This window comes from Melanotaenia boesemani, chromosome 8 (assembly GCF_017639745.1).
Source record: "Melanotaenia boesemani isolate fMelBoe1 chromosome 8, fMelBoe1.pri, whole genome shotgun sequence".
Taxonomy (NCBI): domain Eukaryota; kingdom Metazoa; phylum Chordata; class Actinopteri; order Atheriniformes; family Melanotaeniidae; genus Melanotaenia; species Melanotaenia boesemani.
Window position 1 is genome coordinate 17083107 of NC_055689.1, and position 27877 is coordinate 17110983.

General features: G+C 38.6%; 1 protein-coding gene across 3 annotated transcripts; it reads right to left on the bottom strand.

Moving 5' to 3' along the window:
- Nucleotides 1-254: 254 nt before the first annotated feature.
- On the bottom strand, nucleotides 255-27877 carry fgf12a (fibroblast growth factor 12a). 3 transcript variants are annotated; one of them, XM_041991927.1, is made up of 6 exons: nucleotides 21664-22754; nucleotides 20252-20299; nucleotides 17364-17474; nucleotides 11719-11822; nucleotides 3063-3261; nucleotides 255-798 (listed from the first exon to the last, which is right to left on the bottom strand). In XM_041991927.1, the coding sequence occupies exons 1-6, from the start codon at nucleotides 21857-21859 to the stop codon at nucleotides 683-685; spliced, it is 774 nt and encodes a 257-aa protein (XP_041847861.1). In that variant the 5' UTR covers nucleotides 21860-22754; the 3' UTR covers nucleotides 255-682. The 3 variants fall into 3 exon arrangements, with proteins under 3 accessions (XP_041847861.1, XP_041847863.1, XP_041847862.1); XM_041991929.1 differs by lacking the exons at nucleotides 20252-20299; nucleotides 21664-22754 and adding an exon at nucleotides 27435-27877; XM_041991928.1 differs by lacking the exon at nucleotides 20252-20299.

Genomic DNA, 27877 nt, shown 5'->3' on the forward strand with positions numbered 1-27877 from the left:
CATAGCAATGTGAGAGATTCTATCTCAAAAATAAAATTCAGACCATAATTAACATGACAGTAACTGGGACAAAATACCCAACAGATTCATAGTAATAGACAAGCCAATGGTATTTTTATAAATGACAACAATAAACTGTAAAGCATATGAAAGTGCAATAGCATTTAGGTCGGGGAAATCATTGTATTAAAATTTAACATGTATTAAAGCTTGTTTTTCACAGCGTAAATTGGAAATGACATATTTCTATTTTGTGTAACGGGAGACCACCATCCACCATTCCTTTATCACAGCTTTTTCTTTTTTTTCTTTTTTCTTTTTTTTTGCATAAAATGTTGGTCAAGTCCTGATTGACAGTGCCTTCATATATATATATATATATATATATATATATATATATATATATATATATCAGCCATTGTGCAACAAAGGCTGATATATACCCTCGCATTTCATTGTAATTTCATAATAATTTATCTAAAAGGGTTTCACAGGCAATAGTTCAGTTTTTGTTGTCTTGGTTGTACAGTCATAGCTCCTTGTTGTTGTCACAGCACCCTCTTTTTATAAAGAGGGCATGGTGGTGCGTATTTTAGAGAGGGGATGGTAAATTTTCCTCTGGCCCCTTCCCCCGAGTCAGAGGAGGCCAAATCCCCCCTGCTGGAAGCCCCTCACCCCGGTGCTATGTGGAGTCCTGATTGACAGCTTTCCCTCCATTCATGGTGGGAGTCCCTGAGCTCTTCCTGGAGCGGTGCTTGTCCTCTATCTCATGCAGAGATGGCTCCCTGTACATACAAACTGTGGCAGAGATGTAAAGAGAAAGAAGGAAAGCAGGAAAGAGGACGGAAAGACAAAGATAGGAGGTGCTCAGAAAAGGGGGACAATGGAGAGCAGATTGAAAAGATGGGTGTGCAGACAGAGACAAGGTCAGACTTGAGGTTGGGACAATTATACCAGGCTAAGAGGGATAAAAAAAAGAGAATGAGGGCTATATCAGCACTTTTTTTTATCACACTGTTTGACAAGTTTTCATGATAAGAAGCCTGATCTCACCAGATAGGTGAACAGGTGGCATTTAAAAATAAATCTGCATCCAGGACAGCTAGATAGATGCTCAAATAGACAGATCTGTCAGCATGATTTAAAAATAAATATACATTTTTTGTTTTGACGAAAAGAGGTTGCACATCTAAGGCTTTAGCCAAATTTCGGCTCACTCTAATACTCTTATCAGTGATGGGTTTAGAGAAGCACTCCAGAGATGCACAGTGATGCTTAAAAGTTTGTGAACTTCTATAATTTTTTTTGCCAAAATTGGACTGAAAACTTGATCGTGTTTTCTCTTTAGCAATACAAGTAGATACAGAAACCCAATTAGAAAGTAGGGAAAATATTACACTTGGTAATTTATTTATAGAGCAAAATTATGCACTCTTACATATGTATGTGTGTGGCAAAAGTGAATGAGCATTTTAATGCAATATTTAAATAAACTGAAGGAATAGCCTATTCCTCTGTACTGTATAGCTTCCAATCTGCTTTGAATAATAAATTAGGGGAAGGACCTTGACTTTCCAAAGATATTAATTCTGTTCTTACTTAACCATGCTTTGACACCACAGTTTGTATATTTATGGTCATTGCCATGCAGCATGACCAGTTTTATAATGGTAATTAGTTCAAAATTACATGTCCTGACATTTTTCAATGAACTTTCATTATATTTTTAAGAATAAATTGTTTCAGAAGTCATGAGAAGCCATATGAGTCCATATGGAACATTATATAACTCTTTCCATGAGTAATTTAAAAGAAATTTGCCTCAAAAACATAATTGGGGCATAAAAGAAGCTGGAATAGTAAAATAAGTACAGATTAGGAGGGATAATTGCAGTGACACAATACTGTATATATCACCTATATAAAGAATATAAGAGAGTGTAGTGCTTTCTTTCTCCAAATATAAACCTTCTCATTTCTCCTAAATGCACATTGGCTTGTTAATTTCTTTAGTAAATTACAGACCAGTAATGTTTTTTTGTTACATATGATGAATTTCTCAGGAAGTCTAGTTTAATGCTTCTTTTCAGCCAGTTTATGTAACATCTCCACAAAATGGGTGTTTCTAGTTTCCTAGTTTCCTCATTGTTCTATCACTTGTCCATACAGCAGTCTCAGTGTCTATAGCTTTACATTCAAAAGAAGCTTGTTTACCAAACAATATCAGGAGACATTGTTCAGCATGAGATGTTCAAGGGAAAAAGAGAAGCTTACTTTTCTGCTTCACTCTTACCTTGGAAAGTTAGAGGACCTGTTAAAAGTGAAATGGTATGTTTGCACATTTAAATATTTATTGTTTAAGGTTCCTGTGATGTTGACACTGCCCTACAAAAGACAACAGTCTAAAGATATGTTGCCATCTCACAATTACATATTACTTTCAATTAAATAAGTGACTAAGTGTCATATTCTTAAATAATTTGATTAATTTGGTTTACTTTATCTTCTTTTTGTATTGGAAAAAAGAAAACAGATGACAGATTCATGAACAAATATGAGCGAGGGTTCGCAAGCATTTTAGCACCTTCAATAAGCTAGAATATTGAGACCAATTTCTAAAAAATGGTTCAAATAAAAAAGCAGATGTCAATATATACTGCCTTTAATTTTTCAAGCTCCAAAACTGGAGCCAAGATAATATATCTCCTAATATCCCCTCTGATAATGAACACACACAATAAGGATTAAAACATTACAGTAAAATTTTTTCATTAAACTTAAAAGTTTTGGCTTGTAAAGGTGGAATGCTGCTTTAAAACCACTAACCTGCTGAGCCCAAATGAAAAATTAAAAAAAAATATGCTTTGAATTTTTAAATCCATTTTGACCATATTGCTAATGCATGGACAGAAAGTCAGAAATTTCTTTGGACAGCTCTTCAAGTATATGCATAACATTAGGCAAAATAAACAAAACATTAAAAATATCATTAAGCTGATTTTTTATTTATTATTTACTTTTATAAAAGAAAAAAACCAACCATTCCACAAACATTCTCATACCTTCAATAGGCCTGGGCACAAAGTGTGATGAAGGTTTAGTCTTCTTGACCCGATTGCCCTTCATGACTTGTCCCTCCTTAGTGAGGCCAAGGAACCAGGCTCGGCCTGACTCTTGCTGCCGGTACACAGTGGACGAGTAGATCACATAGTAGTTCTCAAAAACTGACTCTTTGAACTTACACTCTGGCGTGAACATCTCCTGCAAAAGTAAAGGACACGTGCAAAGATTAGGGAATACACAGAAGAGATATGTGCATGTCAGCTCAGACAAATCAATAACCGAAGCCACACGTAAAAATAAAAAAGCGACTCAAGAGACAGAAGACACTCATTATGAAAAACTGTCTGTTTCACTCTGCCAAATATCAGCTGACATAGCCAGCATGTGGATATTGCCAAGGTCAGTTGACATACTGTATTCATGTGTGCACTCTATCTCTCACACACACACAGACACACATACACAATTGAGGTAATGAGAATTATAGTGTTATTAAAACAGCAGAGAATGGTGAAAGATTTTTATCTCTCAGCTTTATTATCAAGGCAGTAAGTCAAGGAGAAAGTCAAGGGGACACACAAGAGGAGAGGAATGAGGAGGAAAATTGAAAGAACTTGATATCACACTTGCTGTCAGGACTGAGCCTGGTGCCAGATACATGCCATGGTTGTGAACGATAGGAAACAAAGCTCTTGACTCTAATGCAGCCCCCATCTGAGCCACAATTAATTTGGGTAATTTATAAAAATTTTAATTAGGATAATGGTGACACTGTGTTTAAAATAGGGAGAAAAATGTGAATCTGTACTTCCCAAACAAAATCTTTATTTGTTGAGTAAGTGTGCTGATTAATTTATGCTGACAAGATGGATGCCACACTCTTCACCCATATTCCTCATCCCTGCTAGCCGGGAAACAAGGTTCGGTTTTAAGGAAGGGAACTCATGTTATGTCCATAATAGATACAGTGATGCACAACAGCTGGTTTCGAGGATTCTGGATTGTCTCAGTGTTGGCAGACTAACTCTGTGTGTGTTTGTGCTGGGGCTGTATTTCATTCATTAATATCTCCTCCAGGGCTCTGTGCCCTTTTAAGGTTGTCCATTTGACTGACAGCCAAATTCTGCTTCCTGCTGGAGGTGACTGTGTCTATGTCTGTGAATGTGAACGTGTTATCCAGGTATTACTCATGTTGTGGGGACCTAAACTTATTTGTGCTGTCATATAAGTAGGACTAAATATAAGTCACATAAAAGTCATCTTGAATCATTACATTTACTTCAGATTCCCATAATGAAGACATGCACCAAAACATATTGGTTGGTACACAAATTAATAGGATTTTTCTAAGCACGATTGTCCTCCCGTTTTTTAATGCAAATCAAAGATCTGCTGTGGGCAGCTCTTTACCAGACCTGGGTTTACAGTGATCTCTACGAATAATCTGTCGAAATGATAAACTGTTGCATTTAGATTATAGAAAACAATTTTCTCTCATTTAGGTTGGTGCATTTATCTGAATGTCAGAAATAATTTCAGCATATTTTAACATATTACTTTACCATTTGTGTACACTAGGTAAGCATGTGTCAGTAAACAGCTGTAGGAAGACCTGGAAAGGCGAATGAAAACACCAACGATTTGTTTGCTTGGACTGATGATATATAATCGAGCCACAAACAGTATCACAAGAGTTTAAGGTGTCATGGTAGTGGAAGATATACATGTTTCCACTACCAAGGAAATTAACAGAACTAATTTCATTGAATGACTTTAAATCCAGACTGATAGCACTTGAGACAGCCTCTTCAACTTGTAACTGTTTTCATCATTTGTACGTAATTTTAATTGTTCATTTTAACAGTTAATTGTTGTAATTGTTACTTTGGTTGTAACTGACTCCCGTGGCCAATCATAGGTTTTTAATCTCAATGGGACTTCCTGGTTAAATTAAGGTTAAAGTTTTTTTTTTTTTTTTTTTAATTTACAAGCAGATGTTGATTCATAAAACCTACTAAAATTAGAAAGAAAATTTCATCATTCATTTCTGTCCATTTATACTGCATTCAAAATAACTCTGGATCAGCAGGTTTTCCAACATTACAGAGGTTTTACAATACTTCAATACTAGATGTAAGAGTAGCAAATGTTATGTGTTGTGAAGCACAATCATGAATAAATATACGCTTATCTGATTCAGGTGAATTTATTGTCATTATGTTTAAAACATCTCTAAAATACAGTACAGGTAGTGCTACTTGATTTCCTTTTGGCAACAAGCACAAACAATGAAATGGACAGAAGAAACCATCTACTGAAATACCACAGCTAGATTAAATAGAATCAGACTTTATTTCTATTTTATGATTTTCTCTTTGAGCTGAGGCCACAATTAAGATCGATCGGAAGATAAAATGTGCAAAGTAGAAGCACAGCTGGCCACCACAAAGATGTGAATCTAATATTTAATCTTTAGTGATCCATTTCTCCACCCTGCTTTAAGTAAAATATCACTTTACTGCTAAATAACTCAATATTGTCATGTCAACAAAAGCAAAATTAATTTCTTGAAAGATACTAATAACCTCTGTAGAGCTATGATGACCTGCAGAGCTCGGTCATAATTGTTTATGAGCCTCAAAATCAGTGCTGTTTACATTCATTGTACAGCAGAGTCATGAAAATGTCACAGATTATGCTTATGCCTGCTTATTTACAAGAGATGACGGTACCGAACAGGCTGGGTAAAGGACTTAGGGAAGGTGAGGTCACACGGTCAGCGATGTGGGAACGTCTCGCTGGTCAGCAGGAGGGGGAAACAAGCTCTATTGAGAGCTGGTGGCTGAGTTTATCTGGGCCTGCTGACACACTGTCAAATAGCAGACGTCTTGTGTGCTGTTGGGGCAGTGGGGGGTCAAGTTGCTCTTGTCTGACTGTGTGTGTGTTGGTGTGTGAACATATGTGTTGGAGTGGGTAGAGGTCTGACAGTGATACATTACACACCTGCAGGCTTTGTCCCTTCTTCGTCTGTTTGGAGCTCAAATCAAGCCGAGCACACACACACACACACACACACACACACACACACATACGTTTGTACTTTTCTATCCTTCACGATCAGAAATTTGGCTCTGCTGATACATCCCTCCAAAATTTCTCACAAGGACAAAGCAGGAGAGTGTTTATGAAAACTTTGGGAGCAGTTCAGAAATCACTCTGACTGTGGCTTGGGAAGGATAGGGGTGGAATGTAAGTGACTTTGAAGTCTTTGACAAAGTGCCTTGTTTGTGGATGACTGAGTAGAAATATGAGGTGAAGAGACGAGGTCAGTCTGCTCTGATTAATGATATCTTCTTAATAGACGTGAACCACATAGGACCACACAAACATGGAAAAGCACAGAAATACACAATGCTGAACATGTGTGCATTCAAACTAGTGCAATGCACATGTGGTCACACATTAAAATGCACAGCAACTAGTTTTTCCTGTCACTCTCTCCATCCAGAATATATAATCAGTCAATTATCTGCCACAAAATAAGCTTGAATAAGCTGGACATTAAAAAATATGTCACATTTTTGAGGTAACAAGCTGTACTTGCTTACATAGCTCATAATTACAAGGATGCTTATTTATATTCTGCAGTGATCTGAGGGAGAAAAGCAAGACTTGTTAGGGAAACACAGCACGTGAGACTGTTTAATCATCCTCATAAGGGGTATAAATATAGAGCTAAACATGAGAAAAAATACAAAAAGACAGTACTGATATTCATCTGTGACAGAGTGAACACAGCAGTCGAAGCGTTGACTCAACATAAATGTTTTTTTCTGTTTTAGCACCAACTTACATTACAACTTTACAAAAGATTGTAATCCAAAGTCACAGTTTCTTCTAAGTTATATTCTAATTATTTGGAGAATATCCTTACCTTCAATCCATTATGCAATTTTTTGCGCATGTAAAAAGTTGCAAAACCCAGTGTTTACACCAAAGGCAGTAATCTCCTCCTACATGAGACATCACTGCTGAAATTCTAGAAATGCCTCATTTATAGTCCAGACTTTTCTACCTTTAAGGATATCACAATGACATGCATTGCATAATGTCTGCCTGGTGGCTAGTTTAGCATAAATACAAAGAATAAGAAGCTATTCAGCGCTCTACATTTTAGGGCCAAAAAGTTCAACTGTAATTTTGCCTGATCAGAATAGCTTCTTCCACATGTTTGGGTGCTCTGGAGTGCATTTGATTAACTTTTTTGTCTTCTTGAATTAAGTGTAGTTTCATGAAGGTGCGCTTTCTGGAGAAAACAACTTCAAGTGTCTCTGTCCAGTACCTGCAACAGAGCTTTACAGCTCCTTCTGGGTTGGCTAGGGTATGTTTGCTACACTTCTGACTGATTGCCTTCTTCTCTGGTCCTTGGGTTTTGGTGGTTTACCCTTCTTTGGCAGTTTTGTTATGATGTTGTATTCCTTTTGGTTTTCTTTTTAATTAATAAATCTAATCATGCTCTAAGATATGCAGAGTTTTTGTAACTCAATCCCAAACTGAACTTCTCTACAGGTCCCTCCCTGACCTTTTTGGTGAGCTTCTTGGTCTTCAATGTTCCCCATTCATAGTGGTTTTGCAGACTCTGGGGCCTTTCAGAACAGGTGGCTACTCAGATCATGTGACACTTTCAGACAGGTAAACTTGCCTTAATTGATTTGGTTACAACTGGAGATAACTAGAAACACCAATTCATAATATATGGTCCAATTAAGTGGATTTTTTTCAGTTTCACTAACTGCACTATTTTGTGAAGATTATTGCATGAAATCCTAAAACACATCTATTTACACCATATTAAAGTTGAAATTAAACAAAATAAGGCTGAGGTGGGGTAAAAGAAAAATCTTTTTAATGTTTTGTGTCTTTAGTGCATAGCCTCTCTCTCGTAGTTTAGCATGACATTGTAAGTAGAACTATTGCATCTGCATTTGCATGAGTGGGGGTGTAATTGAAAAAATTAAAAACATAGAAGGAGAACGAGATGTAATGAATGTGAGACTGTGATGCCAAAAGAGCTCAGCTGTATTTATCCTGAAGTTTTCTGACACTGCACACAGTAGCTGCTGGCATCCTGTGACTTTAGATACAGATGTGAAAGATATAGGTAGGACCTAAATTTCAATATGCACCTAAGACTCCAGTGTATGTAACAGATTTGGCCTCTGTGACAATCCAAGGCCTTCCATGGATCTCCCAGAGAGCTTATATTATTCTTAGAAACATTCAGGTCGGTGATTGTCTAGACATTACTTCAACTGAGAGGCTCTCTTTATCACTTTCTCTATACCTGCCCTCCCCTCCCTGGAGTGAGATTTCACTCTCATTCCAAAAGCCAATCTCTTTGGAACAAATTCTGCTCTGTCATTTCCTTCTTTCAAATAGAACGGTGACAGACAATGGCAAAAAAGACATCATAAACACTTAGGCGTGATCAAGAGGCCACAAAGGAAATAGTTCCTCTTTACTTTCCTTCATACTCTCACATTTCTCCCATCCATTACCTGTCATTAGCAAATATTTGACACAAAAGTGCACCTTTTAATGTACAAGCACACTTGCACTAACATAGCTGCTCACTGACTGATTGCTAGAGGAGCGACAGGCAATCATTCATCAAACTTAGACTCACATTATGGAACTTATCAAGCAACGATATCAAACACTGATCGTTACCAGCCACTCAAATACCCTTTGAAGATTTAGAAACAGTCTTTTAATTTATTTTCTCTCAACCCATTAAGCAATAAACAATATTATGGATAATTGCACCACAAACCTCCACACATATATCATCAAAATGTTTTTGTTCTCAAGAGAGAGAATGAGTGACGCACTGTAGAGAGCTACAGCCCACTCACCAATACAGATGATCATTTGTCACTCAAACAAAACCTGTATGTAATGACAACACAAGTGTAGATAGATAGATAGATAGATAGATAGATAGATAGATAGATAGATAGATAGATAGATAGATAGATAGATAGATAGATAGATAGATAGATAGATAGATAGATAGATAGATAGATAGATAGATAGATAGATAGATAGACAGATAGATAGATGTGCAGCAGAGGCTAACAGAGAACAGTGGTTATTGCTGTGCAGTAAAGTAGGTCATATTGTGTGTTATAAATAATGGAGGGAACTCTTCATTGTAGATGCTCAGCCCCCACGCACTTCATTGCTAAACACTCTACATAAGCATTATTACCCGACTCAGCCATGTCCAACCAGCACCAAAAAAAAAAAAGCAGTACTGCATATAACACCTCACATCACCAGCAATCATAAATGGGAATCTAAAAAGCAGCCACAGACCTGACACTTACATAAGAAGACTCAGGGAACGGTAGCTCAAAGCTGCAACACAACTTTTACAGATTCATCTCAGAGAAGCACAGAGAAGCTAGAGCTTGTCACATTCCTTCACTAACAAGACTGGGCAAAGAAGCAGAGATGGAAAACAGAAAAAGAGAGGGAGAGTTAGGAGACGTAGGAGGATATCCCACAGTAATTATGTCCCAAGGGGGGTTGCATCTTTGCACTCGAAAGGAGCAAAGACAAAACACGACAACCAAACGAGCATTGAGAAACTTTGTAGTTTGGAGAGTCAAAAGAGAATGAGACTGGGGTGAAAGAAAGACGCAAAGGAAGAAAAAGTGCAGATGAGACAAAAGCAATAAAGACGTGGACAAATATAATTAAAAGTGAGTGTGAATAAATATGAAGGATGAAAGCAAACCACTTCATTTCCAGCTGTGGTTGCTCCACGAGAGCGCTTATTAAAGTGTGAATAAAGAGCAGAAATGCTTCCCTTAACAGTACTCTTTAAACGCTTTCAAGACTTCTCTCATCATCTGCATTAGTCAATTTATTAGGTAAAAATGAGATTAGCAGAAAAAGCTCACGTCATCTATGCTTTTATTTCATAGTTTGAGCACTAATTTACCCTGTTTGTGAGCATTGTCTGCCTTTCCATTGTTTATAGGTTTCTCAATGATCCAGCCAACCACCCACACTCCTGCCAATGCCAATTTCCTATGCTTCACACTCAAAACGCCGCATCTCCTCTGTATGGGAAGCGAGTGCATTCACTTTGTGGCTCAAATTAAAAATCTCCCCCTTCTCAGAAGGTCAAAAGTTTGCTTGTGCACCCATAAAAAATATGGTTAGAATGGTAATCTGAGAGCTCCTGTTTGACACTGAGGCAATCAGTGTCCCTAACATATAGTTAATTTGATAAATGAAAAGACCTCTGTCTGGGCATGATTAAACTTTAATTAGGCATGTGGGTGGGGGTTTATTATAGACCTCATAGTGGGGCAGTGAATTGTGCACTTGTTTATGAGCCTTCAGATCTGAATGACTTCATCTACTTGGGTGAGTCATAACAGAACTTACTATATGTCCTTCCCTGAACTTGTGAGTGTCTCATACATCTGCCAAGTTGTCCTCAAGTTGCAAAAAGTAAAGCAAAACTCTCATTTTGCTGCTCTCATTAAGTGCATTGTCTAGGCTATCTACTCAGTGGGATGTTTACAAAGCATCGTATATACAATTTATCTGACCTACCTTAAACAGTTCTCTTATCACAGTACAGCAGCTCCCTCATCAATAGATATTGGGGGACAATCTATCACAGTGTCTTTACTGTGTCCTTCAATTATTTATGAGTAGAGAAAGTTTGATAGACAGTTTGTGAATTTCAGCCCTTGCCAGTCATTCATCATGGTTGACTGGCAGTCAGACAGCCATCACCAAGTCCCTCAGCAAAGATTTGTGGGAAATAGAGCCCTCCCATCTTCTTCTCTCTACAATAAAGCAATCTTCCACTGGATTATGAAGCACAAGACTAGAAGTTACATAACCATACTAACTAAGATATTGTCCGGCCTCTATACCTTCATCCATGCCCCAGCCCATTTCTCACCCTCTCTCTTTACACCTCATTTTACTCAGGCTTAGCTGAAGAACAGCTCCATTCTGAAAGCAAAAAATCTGACATTTCTCTAGCTGACATCCACAGCCAGGTCCACCCACACTTGTGCATATTCTACCCACATTGGCCAAATAATGTGTGCAATAATTCTTTTTTAAATGCTAGGGTAGGTCTGTCTAAAATTAAATTTCATAAAAAAAACATCTTGGATTGCATTTATCTAAGGATTCCTGCAATGCAGAGGAATCCTGAATGGAAAGGAAAAAAAAGAAAAAATTAATAAGGCACAATGAAATCTATTTCCATTTGTGTTTATAGCTGCCACAAAATTAATGTCTGTTAGTAGCCAGTAAAAGAGGGAAAAGCCCTTGTTAAAAAGACTGAGCATAAAACTTGATGTTAAATTAAATATAAAACATGTGCTGTGCTCCTTCAAAGGCTAGGGGGGTGGGGTAGGTGCTGCAGCAACACAAAAGCACATCTAAGGAGCTCTTGAAATGAGCAGAGATGAAAGGATTTGGAAGGGCTGAGTCTTTGCTGCAATGGGATATTAAAACAGACAACAAGCTGAACAAAATAAAACATGTGTAAATGAAGCATTATGTATCGTGGTGACACACGGGCTCGCACAATCTAACAATGTGACTAGAGCTTACCGAGCTGTAGAGCATGCCCTCGCCATTCATGGCGATGTAAAAGCCACTCTTCACCCCCTGGATGGCAACCACTCTCAAACCCACAGGAATAAGATTAAACAGGGCTGCACAGCAGAGGCAGGCAGAGGCAGGGAGGGTGGAGAGAAAAAGACACACGGTTACACAGAGGCAGAGACAAAGCAACATCAGGCAGAAAGGACAGAATAGGACAATTGAGTTTTCACTTAACTCTTATAGACATGACAGTCTCTGATCTCTGTTCTTTGGCCATATGTCAGCATTAAAGTGAACAGCACAGGACAATGGGAACACTGACACCTCATAGTGAAACATTACTGCTAAAGCAGAAAGAAAAACTTTCCGGCGACAGCTAATTTAGAGGAGGACAAAAAGGATGACAGAGGATCCTGTGCATCTTTCCACAGTTCATTCATTTATCTTGCTGGTTGACTAAAATTCTCAGTGGAGAAGACTGATTAGAGTCAGTGTTATTACATAATAATTTAGCATGATGCCACTTTTTATGTAATAATATAATGTGGTCTATCAGATACAGTGGCCTTTAATATTAGCAGAAAATCTATTCTGTTGAACAGTGGTAAATATGCCTCCTTTAAAGGATCCAAAAATTGGTTTAGTTGCAAAGTGTTTGCAGCATTTGAGATGAAATACTGAAATATAGTCATATTTTACTTGGAACAGATAGTTTTGAAGAATATTTCTTAAGCATTTAGGCCAGCCGATCTCACTCATTGACAGTAAAACGTCAATATGATGCCCATGAGACAAGTATATATCACCTTTTAAGTATAAAATAACATTAGTGCATAACAGAGGTACATGTATAACAGGAAGCACCCAGTAGTTGCAAAGGATGGTGTGTTGATGGAAAATCATGCTGTTTATGAACATGCTTTATCTGAGCCTAATATACATTCTGAACTATTTTTTTTGATGAGCTTTGATTTGGTGAGGGTGTGAGGGAAACGCTTTACCTCCTGTGGACTCCTGTATTGCTAGAAAGACTGCATTGCAAGTGCCGATGGGGGCTATCAGATAAGGCCAGCAGGAAAAAAAAAGTGGAGACGTGCCAACATGGGTCTGTCCTCCGAGCAGATTCAATTTCACTCAATAAATATCGACGTGCTGCTTTTGCCTGCCAATGATTTAAACTTGCCCTCAGGCCACTGGAGCGGGTGATACACACTGATCACTCTAGCAGGAATATACCCTTGAAGCCTGTATAGAAGCAGATTAGCACCTTAAATTTAGTTGTCTGGGGCTTTCTAATCTCTTCTATTTGTTTTTTGTTTCTTTTATATCTTTCTCTCCATTTTGTTTCTACATTCTTCTTTCCATTAGCTTTCATAGCTGCTGCTTTTGTCTGATGATTGGCACACCATCCACATTTCACCCTGTCTAGAAAAGTGGGAGGAAAAGAAACACAATATATCACAAAACATGGCAGGCCGCTAGACAATTTTTGCTATAATTACAATCTGCTGTTCCTGTTTTAATTTTCCAGCCAGAAAAAAAGTTATAGAAACTTCCATTTAGCTACCTTTTAAATGTCCAGATTTTCTATTTTCAGCTCAAGCAGCTGATGGATTTCATAATTACTGCTGCACTGACTGCTGTTAGAGTATCTGATGACTATCCAGAAGGTGATTCCTCTTCCTTAATAACCTCACTGACAAAAAAGTTAAGAGAGAGTTAAGAGATTTCCGGGGCTCTTCTATTGTCAAATGGCCAGACAAAATGGATTTAAACACACAAAAAAAGCAAAAACCTTGAACTTCCAAGTCTTGAGCTGCTCGTAGGCAAATCCTGCAGGTATGCTAGAAGAAGTGCATTCCTTAAGATTACTGTCGGAGCAGGAAAGGTTTAAAAAGCCATTAGGCTTTATTGAAATGTGAAGGACAGATCTCCACATCTATGGAGAAACTCTTGTCTAAATGTATCTGGTTAGTGTTGCAGTATTTGTGCTTGAAGACATATTTATTAATGTCTTCAGATATTTTTTCCTCACCTTTAGCTTCCTGTCTGGTTGTGTTAGGAAGTTCTGTGTTGCAAGGAATTATATGATATAAAACTAAAATACTGACTGAAGAAACACTAGTAATTTTCAGATACTTACTTACTGAAATGTATTTCACAGTATATGACTGTATTTTTTATCACAGTATGTCACAGTTGTAAAGAAGCAGATTTTACATAATTTCAAAGTATCTACCTACACATAACAGTTTATTTATGAAAGGTAATAAAATATTTTGTGTGTATGCCTGGATTTGAAGCTATCAGGCAATATTACTGAGCTTAATGCAGTGGCATTTCTCTTTATTGCTCTATGGCTTCAAGCCCTGAAGTAAAAGTAGATAAGTTTATATCCAAACTCCCTGAAGTGAAGACCAATTAACATGTACTGAGCTGTGCAACAATAGGGTTTGCCATCAATCTAATAGCTCACTACACTTGTCAGGGAATACCATTTTATACAGCTACTGTTTTTGTTTACTAATGATCATATTTAGTTAATGTAATAAAATGTAATATTTAAGATTAAATAAGGTAACATATTGTTGAAAGTCAACTGGAAATTTACATAATAAATATGGGTTTGTAATAGCAAAGCTTGTGGACTTCAGCTAAAATGTTATTCATATTCTGTTAAACCTGATGTTTCTTGTTACCATTCCCTTCAACACATTGTGTTTTATTGAGAGGTCTACCTAAAAAATGCAGGAGGGAAAGGCAACTTGAAGTGAACTGAACTAAAAGTTTCCCAAATGAATGAAGGAAGATGAAATGTTTTGAAGCTGATAAGCAGATGACACTGATCAGTGTGAAAAATTAAGGTGCATTTAATTCAAACACAGAGTTGACAAACACAAAAAGTAAGGAATGTGTTATTGGTCAATTATTTCTCACCTCTTATAATTACCATTTGCTGTAATATTGTACATTAGTAAAACGTATCATTAGTCACCTTTACAGCGAGATATAACTTGTAATGATTGTGCTTCTATGCAATGAGTAACTGCTAAATATGTGGGTAGTGCCCCCCTAAAAGTGAGCCATGTCCCTTGCAATGTTCTCCATGTGGTATTCACTTCTTTTGAGATTCAAATGCTGCCAGTCAAAGATGTATGACTGGCACCTGATTCACACCTAAGTGATAGACAGACATATCTAAATGAGTAATACCATCTCCAGATCCTGGGACACAACTCCATCCTCCAGAATTACAAATTAAAATAATTAATTATTAATTATTAAAATAATCAACTAAACCAAATGTCCTTACTTTTTGTGCAAAGTTTATATACCCAAGACTTAAATTTTTATATCTATTTAACTGAACAGATGTTGTAGGTTTGTTTTTAACATGCTGACTGAGCCTAGATATTACTTGATTTATTAAAAAAAAAAAAAACAGCATTTGGCTATTCCATCTATCAAAATCCAAAACATCCCAGACAAAGGGAGAGTGAATATCTGATATAGCAGGTGTCTCATTACCAGCAATGTCTTTCTATAGTCTCAGTGTGTGCACATAATTACTACAACCAATCAGCTGATGGCAATCAAATTAATAACTGTTTAAATCTGAACATAGATGTTCATTAACTGAAAGATGTTTCAAACCTATTGCAGTTATTCAAGCATAGCCCTGCCACTAAGTTGTGCTTTCCTCTAAAGTCATTTTTCCTTTCATTGCAGAGGCTGAAAGCAGCAACTTGCTGTATTTTATCAAGCAGTGAGATTTGATTGAAGCAGAATTCCATTAACTTATCTTCAGCATTTTTCATCACAAAAAGCTATTTTCTGTTTGGTTGTGTCCTTTTCTCAGTTCTTGTCAGCCCTAGTAGAAATATGGCAAATAATAAAAATGTAACTGCGTGCATTCTGAGCTCATGTTGCACCTCGTATGCAGGCAGCATTGTGCTCCTCTATCCAATCAGTTCCACTGAGCCACCCCCTGAAAATAAATTACTGTAAACCATCTGCCACTTCTGAGGATGCTGCAGGTCAGAGGGTGGCATGGTTCAAGGGTGGGGGTAATCTATTATTCTAATAATCCACCCGGGCAATCAATAGTTCAGTGCAAGACCTGCATACCAAATCTTCCTTGTCCATTTCTGTCTCTCTCAATCAGTGGCCCATTTTCTTCTGCGTTTTCTGTTTCGATCTTCTGCTTACAACACTTCAAATTCCTTTAGCAGCACCTCTTGCTTTTTGCTTCTTCCTCTTGTCTTTGTTCAGACTGTCTCTGAGCTTGAGGCCTCTCATATAAAGAATTATTCATTAGGTACAAACGGAGAAGGTGGTATTTTTAGTTTGCTATGGCTGAATTATTCACTGCATTCCTCCATCCCCAGGCCAGCAGGACTGCTAAATCAAAGGATTACCTAGAGGTGGGGAAAACCCTCAAATATAACAAAAGCCCTCACTAGCTATAACCTTAATAACACAACAGAGACCTCTAAACTGAGAAATGGGCTGAAGTTGCGTAGATGAAATGCATTACGTCGCATATTACTTCCCCTTATGTTGTAATCCTTTGTCCTAAAGACCTTTATGTTGGAGGTAGTTCTAACTGAAGAGCTATCTCATCGTAAAATATAAAGTGACATGTGATGAGGAGAGGCCGTTCTTTTCACTGCATGACTGCTACCATCCAGGAGCTTTGGCTCCCACTTTCTTCAAGATTGGCAGGATGTTTTAGAAAAGAAAGGTCATTGGTTTCCTGTCTGGCTTAACTCCAGGCTGAGAGTGTCATCATTATCGCTTTGATGACCATTCTGCACTGACATATATCTCCTCCTCGATGCTTCAAGAAAAAACTATTTCAGAAGACTGTCTTTAAAATATGGAAGACTCTAGGCAGGCTAAACTAATCACTCCCCCCAACCCACCCATTTCTGTCCCTGTGGATGTGGACCTTGAGCAAAATGTTAAAGGTGACTATATCCCCGGGGAGTATTTATTCACTGGTACCACAACGGGAAGTCAATTGATGGTGGAATGCTGCAGGGAGGTGGTTCAGGGATAGATCTTTATGATACGGAGCAAAGCTGTGGGGTTACAGTGATTTCCAGGAAGACATTCTGCTGTGATCATCACATATGCTTTGGAGCTCTATCAATCAACACAATTTGACAGTTACAGTCATGCTCTGTACACAGCAGAACGGGTTTCCTTAATATGGCCCCAGTAGGGATATTGGAATTCATTAAGCTCAGAAATGACATATTTTAATGGCAGAATCTCTATAAATATCATACAGTGTAACGTAAATTGTTGCAAAGACAAGCTAAGTACACAAACCATTTGAGTAACTATTTGACACATTTATATCCCAGTGATTGCATAACTAGATGCAGAAAAGAGGGCATTCATGCCTTGTGGAGTTGGCTGCGTAGCTCTCTTTAAAACTCTGCCTTTAAGTACAGAAAATAAGTTTTTACTTGGGTGTTTTAAACTCATTTTGGTTCCTTTGGGCTGCTCCAAACAACATCAGTTGCGTAAGAATTAAAAATGATCAAGTATATAAAATATTGTAAAATGTTATGTAACCAACTGACTCACAGCCGTTAAATGTTTTAAGCAGAAAGCTGCAGCTTCCATAATGCTCCACTCACTGTTGTCACTGTTCTCGTCCTTGCTGCCGTCGATGGTTCCATCCGGCTGCATCTGCAGGTAGAAGCCTTGCTGGCTGAACAGTCGTGTCACGATGCCTTTCAGCTGTGGCTCTGAAATGCATGCACGCACACACCATGCATACATCACACACATACACACCAGCCGTCGACAAAGCCACAGCCCCATTCCCACGAGAATATGTCAGAACAGCATTCTCATGATCGTGACAAAATAGACGCTTCTATTCTACTCACAGATGATTCTATCAAGCTACTTCAAATGCAGAAATCATCTCTAAGAAGTGTATCACAAACAGAAAATGTAAATGTTGCATATGATTAATTACAATGGGGTAGGTTGGCTGTGGAAGATGGAGTGCACTGGCAGAATAATTACATGCTTCTTAAATACAGTCGTAAAATTGATGTAGTCACTTAAAAACATTTATTGCAGGGTTTTATATCACATATTCAAGCCTTTAAAATGGTGAACTGTAAAAAAATAAATACAAGCTCTTTATCTCTAAAAAAAATATATGCTTGAATTCTTATCAACAATTTTTAACAACAATCTAATCATTCTTGTGGCACAATCCAGCCTCCACAGCAGCCTGCATATGAAATTACTTACAGCACTTGACATCTCAGACTTAATGCTTCACTCTTACCAGCTGTTGGATATCAATAATATGATGATGGAAGGTTTGTCATGAATCATCTTTTGCACCACATAATATCATAAGAGGCTAAACTAGAAGGCTGTATGACTGGCAGGCTTTTACAATGAGGATACCACAACCAAAGATCAATGAGAATATTGTTATTCTCTCATTTGGCTTATTGCAACTAATGCAGAAAAATGACTGCTTTTGCATCATTTGGAAACTCGTTTTAAAATCACTTTTAATGCATTCTGACATGAAAGTGTTTTTTTTTTTTTTTCATTTGGAATGAAGCAAGTATGCTTTTTGGGGATAAAGTGACTGACATTGAGTAAAACTGCTCCCTTTGGAAGACACATTTTTACAGGTCACTTCTTCACTGACTGATTCTATAGGTATTTCTTGGAATTTTAAAAGCTGACTAAAACTTTTTCAGCTTTCCATATGTGTGTGTGTGTGTGTTATGATAACCTTGAACCGACCTACTTGAGGGACATGGCTTCTGGCTCTTGCTCAAAGCTTTCCACTCTTCAAGGCAGCAGGTGGAAGTGAGAATTAGCTCAGGGCAATGAAAGCCTCTCAGCTCCCAACATTACCAGGAAAAAATATGAGCGTAAAAAATTTTTATTGAATGGAAAATGTACAGGCAGTCTGTATTGGTGTTATCTAATGTCCACAAGCTTTTTCTTTTTTTTTTTTTTTTTTACTTATTTATTTTTTGTAAAAGCAGAATACGGTGTTGGATATTCGCGTGGTGGCTCTTCACAGGGCAGTGGTGAAGTTCAAAATACATCTATCTGCTAAATCTCAAAAAGCACTTAGAGTTGTATAGTAAGAATATAGTCATATTTCCAACTGAAAAAAATATGCTCTTCTCTGTTGTATGTTTCTTATTCATTATTTCACAAAAGTAACAAACATGCAATTTGTAACAATTTAATGGTATATGGTATTGGTTTCTTCTTCTTTTTTGTATAGGTGCTCTGATAAATGATGTATGTGATGCTTTGTAGCCAGGTCTGAATAAAACAGAAACAACAGATTTCAAGCGCTTTTCTTGAAAGCTGATCACTCCAATAATTAATGGCGCAAGAGCTTAATTTACGTTGTACAAGGGACAAGTGTATGGAAAAGAGAGTTCACAGAAAGTGGTAACCTACTGTGAGAGTGGGTTCACGTCTGCTCAACTGTACATCATCCTGACCATCAATTCCCAACTCACCTACCCCTGGGTTAGGGCCATCAATTGCTGAGACAGGCCTTTCATCATCCATCATGGGTAGGTTGAAGAGAATGCAAGTGTGTGTGCGTGTGTTTATGTGTCTGTGAAAGCACATAGGACTGTACACATCAGTAAATCACGTGATAACCACACTTCCATAAATTACGACTGCAGCACGGACCCTGGGCAATTGATGATGGCTCATCTGTTCAAGTCATTTAGAAGAAAGCGTGTGTGCATGTGTGTTCATGTGTGTGTGTGTGTGTGTGTGTGGGTGGGTGTGTGTGTGTGTTTGTACAGGCAGACACAGACTTATAGAGCTTATGTTTGTGCATGAAAAATGTCTTTCAATGACAGCAAACTTAAGATCATTCTGTGAGTGTATGGACTATTAGAACGACAATAGATTTACTTCATACCAATACAGGACAAAGACATTCAGGTACGTTGACAAATGGCATCATGACCATGAAATGGTGAATGATCACCTGTTCTGATATAGTGTTCGACAAGAAAAAACACATCGTATCCATATACACCAATATACACTTTAATAACATCCTCTACTACACTTACAAAGTACTACTCAACACATATGTACAAAGAACGAGGAGCAGGGAGAAAGACTGATCCAACATTGACTGACAAAAAGAATGAGAACGAAACAAAATGAGACGAGGCAAAGAGCACAAAAGACGACTGGCTGTAAGAGAACTTTAGCTATCAAAGGAAAGGGAAAGGGTCAAAAATTAAGCTTAAAAACCGAAGAAAAAGCCACACAGAAGGAGGGATGAAAGAAGAAGAAGAAAATCAGCAAGGGAGAGGGTCGTCGGCTGTCAGACAGGTGTTGAAGCCCCCAGCCCTTCCCATCCCTTTTATTCCTGGTGCCCACCCACCCCTCCCCACCTCCCCCTCCCTGGCCGAGGGGGTTATCGGAATGGGCGCGAGATGGGGTGGAGACGAAGAGAAACACAGCACACACGAATGGAGGCTGAGCTACTGACCTAGCCTGCAGCCCTTATGGGACACCTGTGGAGGTTTCGAGGGTGCATCTTACGAGGGGGGGAGGATAAAAGGAAAAACAAGAGTCTTTTAAACAGGCAGAATTAATATATTCTCCAGTGTATCGGCTGTTTATAAGCAAATATATGGCAAAGCATCAGTGGAAATGTAGGATAATCAAATAGAGGACATACAGCATCTATCTGCTTGCCTGTCTATCTGTGTGTCAGGTGAGGGGAATTACCTACCTGCCCAACCATGTCTGGAGGCCTATCTGTCTGTCTGTCTGTCTTTTTATATCCTTGCAATTTGCATCATTTTTGATACAGAGATTGTTTGACAAGGGTGCAGGACAACAGGGTTTTTGTTCTGTCTGGCTGGCTGGCAGGGTGACTGTAAAATTTGTTCTCCCAATCAGCCTTAGAAATTTATGTCAGACTACCTCATTCTTCATGTGTGTGTCTGCAGGACTCTGAGTGGACCTGGCTGTTGCTCATCACTAAACAGAACTATCCGGATGTTGGGTGGTTTCGGTTGGGGTGACTTGCACTGTGAGGTTGTTATCCGTGCAACAGGACAGAACCAGTACAATCAAGAGGAAAAGGTTGTACCACAAACTGTGGTAGGAACAGAGCCTTTATGTATATCAATACAGCTCCTAATGACAAAGGCTATACCTCCCTTCACTGCAGCAAAGCTCCCTCTCTGCAATAAACATTTACGATTAAAACATTTAATCTCAAAAGAGCCTTGGTGCACTGCGGTGCAACTTATCCTTCCTCTATACCCTAATCTGCATTAATATTGGATTAGGCCATTTAAAACAGCTCAATTTAGTGTATTCAACCTGCCTATGTATATGTGTTTGAAGGGGCTGAGAATTTGGAGGGAAGGGGAGGAGGGGTAATTTAGGGCTATTTTATCTTTGGAAGCAAAATATGGTCAAGCTTTGGCTGAGATACAGTGGCAGTTTTATTTCAGAATAATTGATTGTTCTGATCAAAGCTCTATCACTATGAATATCTAATATCTAAATGTGTACTGTCACAACATATAGATCATTCCCTGTACATTCGGGCAGGTCCTGCTCAGTATGTGTGTATGTGTGTATGTGTGTGTGTGTGGGGGGGGGTGCGTGCAGTGAATCGACAGACAAGGAGACCTACAATATAATGGAACAGGTGAATTTTTCGCACCGCGGAGAAAATCTACCTACTCCCCCCTGGTTCGGATTGAAGCCCCTGACTGCAGTATAGTGCCTCTGCTGCTCCAAAGAGGGGCGGGGTGCGGTGGGACGCTTCCTTATACACACACATAAGACACTTTTTTTTTTTTTTTTTTAGGGTTTTTTTCTTACTAATATTTTATTTATTTAATTATTTTTTCTGGAAAAAAATAAATCTAGTTCACTGACCTGGTCGCCGCCGAACTGGTCTTTTCTTGCCGCTGCAGAAACGGACTTTGCTGAAGACCCCCAAGAAATGCCTCTCGCAGAGAGAGCGGGGGTCTTTACTGGGGCTGGGGCGACGTTTGGAAGTAGAGACCCGGTCACTGTTGGACTCCCTCGCCTGGCGTTTCTGCCGGATCAGGGAGCTGGCGATAGCAGCCATCTCCCCGAACCGAGTCTGAAAAGCGAGAGTGTAGTTCGGCAGAGGTCGGGTCCTAATGCAGCTTCTTGGTGAAAATAATTAAATAAAATAGAAAAATAGAAAGGGGGGAAAGATATGAGCGTTGACTCCACGAATGTTTCAACCAAATGTCATCCTGATCAGAAAATCCTTCGAGTCCCGTGCATCATTGCGCGTTAGGCATCCACCTAGGGAGACAGTGGCATTTACCCCAGTTCAGCAGCTTCGAGCTTAAATTGTATTCAAGGCTTAAAGATCAGTGATCGATCTTATATTTCACATTAATCTACTGGCAAGGCCACTGGGGCCGATGATGAGCCGTGAAAACATGCAACAGTGTTTATAAGTTGATGCAGATGCGTTGTCATTGGAGAGTTTCAGGTATTCCAGGTGAACAGCGCCGCGCCTGACTGGCAAGACACCTCATCTGCACGCCAGTCTGTCCTCTGGATCCCTGGCGCCTTTTAGTAATTCGCATCAACGTTAACTCAAGCACGCGCTTGTGCGTGGATACAAAAAAGAAAAAAACTCTACTAACTTTTCTTCCTCTGTTGTTTCAAATTGTTTTCTCCGTATACATCGATCAATGAGCTCGTCCTTTGATGATCCGGGGTGCGGAGTAGGAGCCCAGATAGGTATGTAAAGCCAGTCTCCGGTTCCGTCGATGATGGCACCTCTAAATGCAGTCTTGGAAAATGGAATCGGCAGCAGGCGCTGCTCCGCAAGGATGCTGCAGAGCTGGAATTGAAGCCAGCAAGGAGCGATTCGCGGTCGAAAAGCAACAATTAGTTGAGGCGAGCACACGCCAAAGTGCTTTTCGTTGTACCACACAAATAATAAAGTAGCCTTATTGCCAGCGCATACAGAACGATCATAGTCGGTGTGCTACATCACCGACACTGTGAATGGTCCCCCCCCACCCCTTTCTCTCTCCCACCTCACTCCCTCTCCAACTCTTAACGCAATCATACGTGATTGAGGTTGGTATTAGAAATTATTTAGGGTCGTACAAGATAAGATTGATAATCCCTGTGATTTAAAAAAAACGTGTGCATATAAAACAGGTCAAACATAAAACGGGAGGAGGTGACTGCTGGGTGTGTTTTGCGTAAGTAAATGGTTCGCATGCAAGTGAGTTTGTCGTTTAGCGTAATGTGAGCGTTTTTATTCTTCTATTTACATTATTATATAATGACGAGACTCAGGCAGTGACACAACATATGAACTGGTATGAAATTGCATAGGGCTAAATGAAATGGACATCATAGGCTACATCAAAACATAAAGACTTAACAAAACAAACTGCAAAACTTGCATTTAAAAACTGCCTTTTAAACACTTTTTTGGGTTAATCACATCTACATGTGAACACACTACCAGTCTGAGTGGGGCCACAAAGAAATCAGTGTATTATTTTCCTCCAGCTGCTTTCAGCAGTAATTCAAAATGTCTTCATTATATGGAGGAATGCAGGAATGTCAGATTATTCAAGTATAGGCATATGAATGTTAAGAGTCTTTGCAATTATGTTTGTATGTGCATGTGCACATATCTCAGATTAAATAATAAACACAACATATATTCTAAGTTGCCCTAACATACTTGTGGCATCATGTCTGTTATTGCACACAGACACACGCTGTGCAAGGAAGAAAGAAAGCAGCAGTGCTCAGCAGCATAGCAAACCTCTACTGTTCCCATGATGAAACATTATGAAACATTTAGAGGTTTTTGCTGCAATTTGGTTTGACGTTCCATATCCAAACCAAATCCTTGGAGATAGTGACAGAGGATGAAAGATTTTTTTACTGAATGTCAGTCCTTATGTAAGTTTTCAATGAGGGTTCTGAATGTGAAGAACTGGTATCATAGTTATTGTTTTGCATGTTCTGTAATGTAATATGTGTGTGTAAGTGTGTGTGGCAGAGAAGCAAGTAAAGAGGGAAGGAAAAAAAAGCAAAAGATAGATAAAATCACTGGTTTCCCACATTGAGATAAACAGACTAAAAATCAATGTTAAAAAATGAGGACTGAAGTCAGTCAGATCCCAAAACTAAATTCTTCATCTGTTCTGGCTTTGCACTTCTGCTGAGTTGGGTGTGGTTGAAATGATCAGATTACTGTAGTATAAAGAAATGTAAATAATATTTTTTCATATAGAATATTTGTTGTTTTTAACTGTAGGCAGGCGTGTGATGTACTGCACACTTGTCAGCCTTTACAATAAAAAAAAGTCAGCTTTTATTTAATTTTTTTTCTGTACCATGGGGTACAATGGAAATTTCTCAGAGATGGGAGGGACTTTGTAGTCTATGAGAGCTACTGACAGGAACATATATCTTTGTCAGGAAAAAAGATAAAGTATTCCCTAATAAGGGTTTGCTAGGCGTTCTCTTTCTACTAGAAACAATTGATTTTCACTTCATTCCAGCATGCATCCACAAGCTATAAAACACTAATACTGTGACATTCACTACAAATCTATTTTTTTCTAAATTGTCACTTGAAATGATTGTGACTTAGAGTTGGTGCAGTCACTCACAGAACAAAGTAATTACAGTTTTTTTGTTAATCATACTGTCTACAACAAAGTATGGATATAAAACAAATAAAGTCTGCTGTTTAAAAATGTGCTGAGCTGAAGTTTTTTAGTTTCCATATGATTAGATGATCGAATATGCCAGATTTTCTTGTTAAATATAGAAATATCATGTTGCAGCACAACATTGAAATGATGTTAAATAAAGTCTCAGTATCCCTGTGGCCAAACCAGAGGTGCAACTGCTGTTAAAAGGAACTCTGGAACTTCTTTATGTCTGCTGCCATCTTGTGGAGAAAATGAGCTATGAGTGATCAAAGAGAAAGAAGTGGATGTTCCCACTCTGAAGTTTGTCACTTCTGAGTGTCCTTGAGGTACCTCACAGATTTGTTGACTCACAATAGCCGGAGCTAGATTTCATAGTGTAACATAGCTCAACTTTCTTGCCAAGCTTGGAGGAGGTGAAGAAATGAAATGTGAGAGAACAAAAGTGATTTTGTGGCTCACCATCCCTGTCAATACATTTTTACTGTGAATCATCATACAAATTAGATAAGTTTATGTGATCAAAGCATGGAGCTCAATATGTATCTATGAGCCAAAGAAAAAACAAATTATTTGCCTTTAAAATACATGTAGTGCAGCAACATGCAAAGACACTTGCTTTCCAAACAAATGTTCATGAGTGCATCAGACTCAAGACCAGCATTTATTATGTGTGTAGAAGCCTATAGGGCTGGGCAGATTGATCTAAATATCGATAGTATCGATACCAAGGCTAGTATCAAGCTCAATCAATACCAGCATGATGAAATTGACAGATTTCTTACATAGTGCTTTGAGGGGGAAAAAAGTTAAAGAATGTGAATGCCAACCAATAGTACGTTTTGCTTTTGTTTAGACAATTCTGGAACAAACCTGGATGCTTTTGTAAATACATGTCATAATATTAATCATTAAAATGATACTAGAAAAAAAAACACTTAAAGTTTTATCACAACTAGGTGTGTTTAATTTCGTCCAGTGTTTCAGCAGCTGGTGATCTTCAAGGTTAACTTTAATTGAGGAAAAGCCAGGTGCAAACGTGACACTACAAAGGAGAGCAGGTGCAAACATTTAAGCATACTGAAAAACAACTTTCCTAAGGAATCCCTCAGAGACTATTTTAGTATACTGCATGGAAGGGAAGATGTGGAAAGCACCCTCTGTTCCACCTGCTCTACATGAACTTGTACAAGCTAAAACACATTTGAATAGCAAATAATGCTGAATGAAACTAGCTAAGGGCAAACTGATACTGCTACAACATTAGAATTTCTCGCTGGGATTGATGGACAATGTTTCATTCATTCCATCACTCACTTATCTATCATTCATTTATTCAGTCGTGTTCAGGCCCCTCCTCTCCATTTAAACAGTGACTCCCACTATTTCAGATGTGAAAAGCAAAAGAGACATTAATGAATTATCATTAAGTATTGATGAGCCATTATCTGTATCCTAGAAAAACTCCAAATTACAAAATTTGAAATGTAACTCTTTTCATGATTTCACAAATAAATAAACTAATAAATAAACTAATAAATAAATATTAGCTCAAATTTGAAAATGACAAGTTTGTAAAAGATCAGAGTTTACACTGGGTCTATAAACAGTGCAATCTAAAACAGCTCTAACAAAATTCCTGCTTTTACACTTTTCATTCATTTTTTGTCAACACCAATGAGCTGACTCATAAAGTTTTGATTGAGGTCATAAGGTTTATCTAACAGTGAGAAGATGCAGGATAAGGACTGACAGTACTTTATATCAGTGTCCTACAGATCCCAGTGTGCATGCTGCTTTTGGTCCAACTACCTCAGAGGAATCAACTGTGCTTAATGGAGTTTCTAATTGTCTGCCCTGAATTTGAGAGCTGAGATACTGCAAGAGACAGCAGGCAACAGAGGAAGGTGTTGCATCTGTCTTTCAGAAAAGCAGCTTTCTGTTTTGCTTTGTGAAGCTATATAGTTATTTATTGGTTTTTGAGATAGTAGAGTTATGTCATGAGTGAACAACTGTAGCAATGCAGTCAACTGCCTCAGAGAGGACATGTCAGAGATCTTAGGCATGTAGCCAAACACTGGTAAGTGGTGGTTGTGTACAGGCCTTTGTGTGTATATAGATATTACTCGGGTTTAAAATCATTAAAAGTAGTATGTTCTGTTGTGGTTGGTTACAGAGCAAGTCCTATTTAAAAGAAGGTATTATTTTCCTGCTAAATGCTTGTTTTAAAATGCATTCAAGTAGCTTGTGTCAAAATGACGTTTGGGGACTTTTCATGGGTTTATGAGCATTAAAATTCTACTTGTACTTATGATGAAAAGAGACTATTTTTAAAATAGCATGTAAAGCCAATTATCCACAAAGGGTATATGTTGTTAGGTCATTTTATGTTGAGTTTCTAATACTCAGATACTGTGACAAACCAAAAGTGATTCCTTACATTAAAGCATAATAAGTTAATCAAGTTTGATATAAATGTATTCAAAGAAACCCTGACAGGAAAAGTTTGAGCCACTGCCCTGGAGAGCATCTGCTATGGCGCTATCCATGGTGCTGAACCGCGCTGCTTGTTTGGGGCCCTCAAAGAACGCTGCCTCTCTTGGCCCCTAAAGTTTATTGTCTTGATGTCTGCATTGTCCGTTTTTTGGCAGCTTCAGATGCAGCAATGGAAAGTGCTCATGTTAAAATATATTTCGGTCGGATGAAGTATCTGAAAACCTCTCCTCTCAGGAGAAGTGCGGCTTGATGCTGACTGCCGGCTGCCAACCACGGCGAGCAAAGACTGCACAAAACTCGGGACAGAGGCTCTCTCCACTGCAGACTCGAAAGATGTTACTCAAACACTCGAGTATTTAATAAAACCACTCCCCCCCTCCTCTTCCCCTCTCTTTACATCCTCCTTTCTTTTTCTATCACTCAAGAGAGAAAGCATGCAAAGGCAAAGACAGCTGTAAAGCTATGTTTGTCTCTCACCGTCGTTGATAGTGGTCGACTTCGATCGTTGTCCACAGAAACACTGCAGCATATGCGCTCCTTTCTTAAGGAATGGCCTCAGAATCCTCATTGATTTGGGTTGATGGGAGCCTTCCTCAATCCAAACAATCGGACAGCGCTATCACAACACAGCAGGGTCAGGCAGCATAGCGTAGCCAGCCAGCCTCTCTCTGTAGGCTCACAGTAGCCCTTAAAACGCCGGAAGGGCACAGTCTGCAGGACAAATTACGCTAAAACGAGGCATCTTGAGTGATGCCCTCCCTTCTCTCTTTCTCTAGTCCTATCTCTCTGTGTGTATCTTCTTCTCGACCACCGACAATCATTTGCGTTCTCGGTTCACACTCCTCTTCCGCCACAGCAGGCAACGCAAGGACGTTACAATGTGCTCTTAATTGTACACCCCCCTGCCTCCGCGTCTTTAC